The sequence below is a fragment of the Glycine max genome, chromosome 7, assembly GCF_000004515.6.
Source record: "Glycine max cultivar Williams 82 chromosome 7, Glycine_max_v4.0, whole genome shotgun sequence".
Classification (NCBI taxonomy): Eukaryota; Viridiplantae; Streptophyta; class Magnoliopsida; order Fabales; family Fabaceae; genus Glycine; species Glycine max.
Window position 1 is genome coordinate 6095036 of NC_038243.2, and position 5969 is coordinate 6101004.

Consider the following 5969-nt stretch of genomic DNA (forward strand, 5'->3'; position numbering starts at 1 on the left):
AATTACAAATAATATTACATTATTTTTTTTTACTGTATTATAGTTTTCAAAAGTGTGTACAAAAAATCATAAAAAATATCTTTATTTTCTATTTTCACTGCTTTTATACAAGAGAAATGTTAGTGGTGTTGTTTCTGACATACTCTTCATAATATTTTACTTATGATTGATTTAAATTTATTAAAAATTATCATTTTTGGTAGATTTTGATTCTCATTTAACAATTTTCTTATTATATATTAAATGAGAAGTGAAAGTTATAAAAAATTAATTATTTTTAGTAAATTCTAACTAATTATAGAATATTTTTTTTGAAAAAGAGCATCAGAGAAAATATCATTGTCATTCATCTTTTATACAATTTTTTAAAAACATGAAACAATGAAAACAATGTAACATTTTTTATGATTAAAATTGAATAAAAAAATATGTGTATCTGAGATGAACCCTTAATTTTCCCTATGGGCAGTATCTATAAATTTGTGGTTCAATACTATTCTATTTGGTTTAGCTGGATTCGTATGTATGATAAGTTTTTGGTGAATCATAATCATGTTATTTTTAAAAAAATAAAAATCCTAAAAAAACAATGAATTTATTTTATACAATTTATAGATAGATTTTATACAATTTGTAGGGAAATAAAATCCCCAACGATTAATATAATGTAAAATATAAATAATAAGATTACATTGAATGCCCCCAATCAATTTGGTATATTATTGGGCAGAAAGGGGTAAGATGATAAATCTTGGAATTTTAGACAACCATTCATTAGGGCACCCATGTGTTGATGACAAACTCTCATGCCTCCTCATATACCCCTTCCCACAAAAGTCCCTTTTATTAATTAAATATTAAATATGTTTTTTTTTCTCTCATCTTGTTAAAGAAATAATTAAAACCCACCAATAACCCCAACTCAACCATGCATCTAGTTAAATCCTAACCAAGGTTAGTGGCTCCTCCAAACCACCTTTATAACAAGAGGATGCTGTGGATCCAAGCAACTCCCCATTTTTTCAGTTTTATGAAAATGGAATTCCTAAATTCCCTCAAAACAAATTGAAGAGAAAATACAAAAGAGAGAAAAACATTTTTTTTAATAGGCACATAGTTTAGCCAAGGTCAAGGTAGTCACAACACAGCACACCATAGGGGTCCATCGAAACCCTTTCTCTAAAAACTGGTACGTCTCTCTCTCTCTCTCTCTCTTTTCTTTTTTACTTCCAATGAAAATTGAGATATTGAAGAAGAGGGTCTGCGTCTGTTGAAAACTTGAATTTTGGCCCCTAATCTCTCTCTCTCTCTCACACACACACAAACTCTCTCTCTCTCTCTCTCTCTGCAATTAACATCATTGTAGAGAGAGAAAGAAAGCGCGGGATACGAAATTTTTCTTCCTCGCACACAAAGGTGGTGGAGTAAACAAGCCCTAGATAGCACCAGATCCCACCCTTTTCCACTTTCCCGCCAAAATCCATTTTTGACCGTGACCCAGATTCTCAATCGGTGCCAATTTCGCACCCTTCGAACCGTTTTCATCGATTCTTGGCGAAAAAAAAATTGTTGAAAAAAAACCTAGTTTAAAAATTTTGAAACAAAATGGATGATTGGGAGTGTGATTATTTGTTTCTAGGGTTTGAATTCCAAATCAATGGCAGGGCGGTCGGTGTTGAACGCCGGTGTTCGCGTAGAAGATAGTGGCAGCATTGTTGGATGCTCAAACGACGGTTCTCAGCGCCGTTTCGAGGAGTTGGTTTCTGAGTTCACGAGCGAGATCTGTGGGAGTGATTATTTTTTGCCTTTTCCGCCAATGTTGGGTGATGGGAAACCTGTGGATTTGTATAAGCTGTTTTTGGTGGTGAGAGGGAAGGGTGGATACGACGCCGTTTGCAATTGTAAGTTGTGGGATATCGTTGGGGAGGAGTCTGGGTTGGGTGTGAGTGTTGGTTCTTCTGTGAAGTTGGTGTATAGTAAGTATTTGAGTGCTTTGGATGCGTGGTTGAAGAAGGTTGCGGAGAGTAAGGTGTCCCCTGAGTGTGGTGTGGTGGATGATAGGGACAAGTTCGGGAGGCGGTTGATGGAGTTGCAGGCAGAGGTGGAAGGGTTGTTATCTGGTTGTGGGGAGGGTGATGTGGCTCGTGAGGAGGTCAAGGGTAGAGTTGATGATGATGATGATAATGTGGATGGGAGGAAGTCGTGTGGTGATGGAAATGGAGGGTGTCTTCCTGATTTGGAGGTGCCGGAGGGTGACATGAATGAGTCGGTTATTGGAAGTGGGGGTGAGGGAAATGAGGTTGATGGAGGTGAAGGAGATAGAAATGGAGGGTATCATGATTTGGAGATGCCGGACCGCGAGGTGAATGAGTCGGTGAATGGAAACTCAGGTGAGGGAAACGATGCAATGGAAGTGGGGGAAGAGTTTGATAGAGGGATAATGTCTAAAGAGCAGGTGGTGGATGTATCAGATGGGGTGAACTACAGTGTGGCTGGATTGTTGAGTGGAGGTCAGAAGTGTGGCGGCAATGATGATAAGGGCTTGGTGTTGGATCCATCTGGTGGGGATAGTGATGGTCGAAAGAGGAAGAGAGACATGTTGGATTTGTCTGATGGTGATAGTGATAGTGATAGTTCTGATCGTAAGAGGATGAGAGAGTTTGCGTTGGATATGCTGAGCTGGGTTACAGGTGCCGCAAAGAATCCCTGTGATCCTGAAGTTGGTTCAATACCTGAAAAGGCAAAGTGGAAGTCTTACAGTAATCAGGAGGTGTGGAAACAGGTGCTGTTGTTTCGAGAATCAGCGTTTCTCAAAAGAGGTTCTGATCCAAGCAGTGAACAACGTAGCTGGCAGGTAATTTGAAATTATATTGAGTAAACTTAGCTAATCCTTTTGTATTATAAATGTGTTTGAGGATGTGTGCAGGAAGAAATTTAAGGCATAGTGGAATGGGTCGGGATGTCTATCTAATTTTGAATAACATTTGGATCCGTTCTTTACTACCTTGTGTTTACATAAATATAATTATGTTTGAAAGTATGCTATAGTGTTTTTATGTTGAATTACCAAATAAAGAGTATTTGCTTATTTCTGAAAAAGGATAAATAAATAGCTGAAAAGAGGATTGCTTATGACCTTTTAGTCATTTTTCCGCTCCAAAAAAATGTAGAATCTTTCTAGCATGTTTCTAAGATGGGTATCGATCACATAATTCTGTTTCCTTGCTATTAAAGTATGTTATGCTATTATATATTTACTTTAAAGGTGGCAAGGCAAACATGACCTCTATTATGAGCCCTTCTTATTGAAAGCATGGATGACTTATGGATCTGTGAGCCCTTTTAGAAGGGTATAACCCAAATTGCAGGTTAAACCATGAAGGCAGAGCTCACTTGTCAGTAAGCACAAGTATATAATTACCATCTATTGACAAGTTCTTGGTTAGTTGCATGCTTTGGGGGTAGTGAATGCATTCTCCTTTTATTAGCTGGTTCTCTAGATGTCTTGAATTTTTTGTCCGAATGCTCTGCCATTTTATGTATTTGAGTAAACAAATTTCAAATATGCTTGTGATATCAAATTAAAACTGAAGTCTTCTGTCGCTTTACAGAGTCAGAAGATGCACCCTTGCTTGTATGAAGATCACCTTGGGACAAACTACAATCTTAGGGATAGGTTGAAACGTGACAAGAAGATTTTAGTTGGCCAATCTACACCATCTGCACGAAGCTCTTCTGATTCATCTGTAGGAGCTGAGAACAGAACACCAAGTCCTCATACTGAAGATCCCTCTGATGCAAATTCAGGTCTTGACAGATGTGCCACCGTACGCATCCCTTTGGGGGCAAATCATCAAGCTGAAATACCAGAATGGACCGGTGTGATTTCTGAAGGTTATTCTAAGTTTTCAGGGACCCCGATATGGCCATTGGCAACAGCAAATACCAGACTACTTATTGAAAGGGACCCTATAGGAAAGGGAAGACAAGATTCATGCGGCTGCCCTGTACCAGGTTCTGTTGAGTGTGTAAGATTCCACATTACTGAGAAAAGGGCTAAAGTTCATCTGGAATTGGGGGCAGTATTTTATGACTGGAATTTTGATCAGGTAGGTGAAGATGTTAAGCTATTGTGGATGGAAGAAGAAGAGAAAAAATTCAAGGATGTGATACGATCAAACCCTCCATCACCTGAGACATATTTCTGGGACCATATCTTTAGGGCATTTCCTACGAAGAGCAGGGCAGATTTAGTTAGCTACTACTTCAATGTCTTTATTTTGGAGCGCAGAGGATACCAAAATAGGCATACTCCCAATAACATTAACAGTGATGACGAGGACGATGAAGCTGGACCACTGAGGAATGTTTTCGGACAGCAGACACAAAATTCGCGTGGTTCCATCTTATTAACCCCCAAAAAGTCACAGACAAAGAAAAAGTAGCAAGTGGATGTTTGTCAAAACAATAGGAGCTTTGTTGGGGATGTAAATTTTGACAAATTTGTGCATTCTCACTGGCATTTTTCAGCATCTAAGGATCTTTCTCTCCTTGTTTAGAAGGTAAATCATCATTGGTTTTAGAAGCAGAACTTTGGAGCTTAAAATGGTTTTGTGTGTGGAGGAAGGGGGGGTGTATTTGGTGGTGGAAGTGGGAAAATTTTGGACAAACTTAGAAGCTGATTGCTAATCACATGCTTCCGATTTTGAGATGCATCTTTTGTCTGTCCACAGTGATATATAGCTGCCTCAGATTGCACATCTTTTTTTCTTAAAACAAACTTGGTTTTGATTGCAAGGTTTTACTTGAAGCTGAAGCCTTAGGGAATATAGGTCCACATTTTATTGTAGAGAGTCATGAACAAATACATCAAAGTGCAATTCAAATTGTAGGTTTCATATGATGCGACTTTATATTTTGATTTGATGTTTCTTACTTTCTTTCAAAGTGGTATAGAATTTGTTTTGGCTCAGATATTTTCAGTTTGGTGCCTATCAATATTCTTATTATGCTAAGTATTTGTCTGTTCTATTTATATCTTCTGCACATTCTAGAGTTGTTTTGTACTTTGTTCTGCCGGAAGAAATTATTGATACCCCACCTCTCCCTTCTCTATATCTTGTGTTTTAAAGGTTGTAATGTATGGATTTTATTTATCACTTTGTCGTATTCAATTGTTTTTTTTTCTTTTGGGTACATTTGTCATATTCAATCTTTACTCTTGAATTCTGCTTAAATGTCAGCTAATTTTACCTGGCTATGTAGATGTAGCAATACTCTGTATGCTGAACACATTATTTATTAGGGTGAAATGAATATATAGTAAGAAAAAAAAGGATACACTTATACTACAGCATAGCGTACGTAATTATGAAAATTTATTTCGCCATAGTTTAAACGTTACAAATTTATGCATCTAACACTAACTGGATAAATTTATGTTTGGAACTCTGCTTTTTAATACTTTTTAAAATAATAATGTCTTAATTCATCCTTTAAAGTGCAATTTAGCAAACTAAAATTTTACTCTGGTTACAAAATTTGCTCTTTATGATTGGATATAACAAGTAAAAACATTCAAATCAGTGTATACTTAGTAAGAACATGAATAGAGTTAGATGGAGTGATTGCTAATTACATTTGGTTAGTTATTACCCAATGTTTGATTACGACGAAACAGCCAAGAGAAAGGGAGAGGGAAGTGCGGGAATCAAGAAAACTTAAAAGGGGCACTGTTGTTGTTGAACGTCACAATATTGTCCTCTTTCTCTTGATGGTGATCGGTCCATCCTCTTTCTCAAATATTTTATTAAAAAAATATTTTTCTTCTTTTTTTTACCCTTTAAACAATTTTAATTTAAATGTTTCTTCTTTATTTCTCTTCAACTAAATAACCTCTATTTCTATCTTATTTTTGTATTTTTCTTCTTTTCTTTTCTCATCCACCTACTTTCCCTCCCTCTATTTCT

The 5969-nt window shown here is 36.7% G+C and overlaps 1 protein-coding gene across 2 annotated transcripts; it reads left to right on the forward strand.

Annotated features, from left to right (window-relative positions):
* The first annotated feature begins 1044 nt into the window (after positions 1-1044).
* Positions 1045-4974, forward strand: LOC100779445 (AT-rich interactive domain-containing protein 1). 2 transcript variants are annotated; one of them, XM_041017311.1, is made up of 3 exons: positions 1045-1189; positions 1640-2854; positions 3612-4974. In XM_041017311.1, exons 2-3 carry the CDS (start codon positions 1658-1660, stop codon positions 4443-4445), a joined length of 2031 nt encoding a protein of 676 aa, XP_040873245.1. In that variant the 5' UTR covers positions 1045-1189; positions 1640-1657; the 3' UTR covers positions 4446-4974. The 2 variants fall into 2 exon arrangements, with proteins under 2 accessions (XP_040873245.1, XP_006583287.2); XM_006583224.4 differs by lacking the exon at positions 1045-1189 and having other exon boundaries at positions 1221-2854.
* The last annotated feature ends 995 nt before the right edge of the window (positions 4975-5969 follow it).

Excerpts from the sequence above, each read along its gene's own strand:
- LOC100779445 (XM_041017311.1), top strand. The coding sequence starts at position 1,658 with ATGGCAGGGCGGTCGGTGTTGAACGCCGGTGTTCGCGTAGAAGATAGT. Across the intron at positions 2,855-3,611 it reads GTGAACAACGTAGCTGGCAG|AGTCAGAAGATGCACCCTTG; the intron begins GTAATTTGAAAT and ends GTCGCTTTACAG.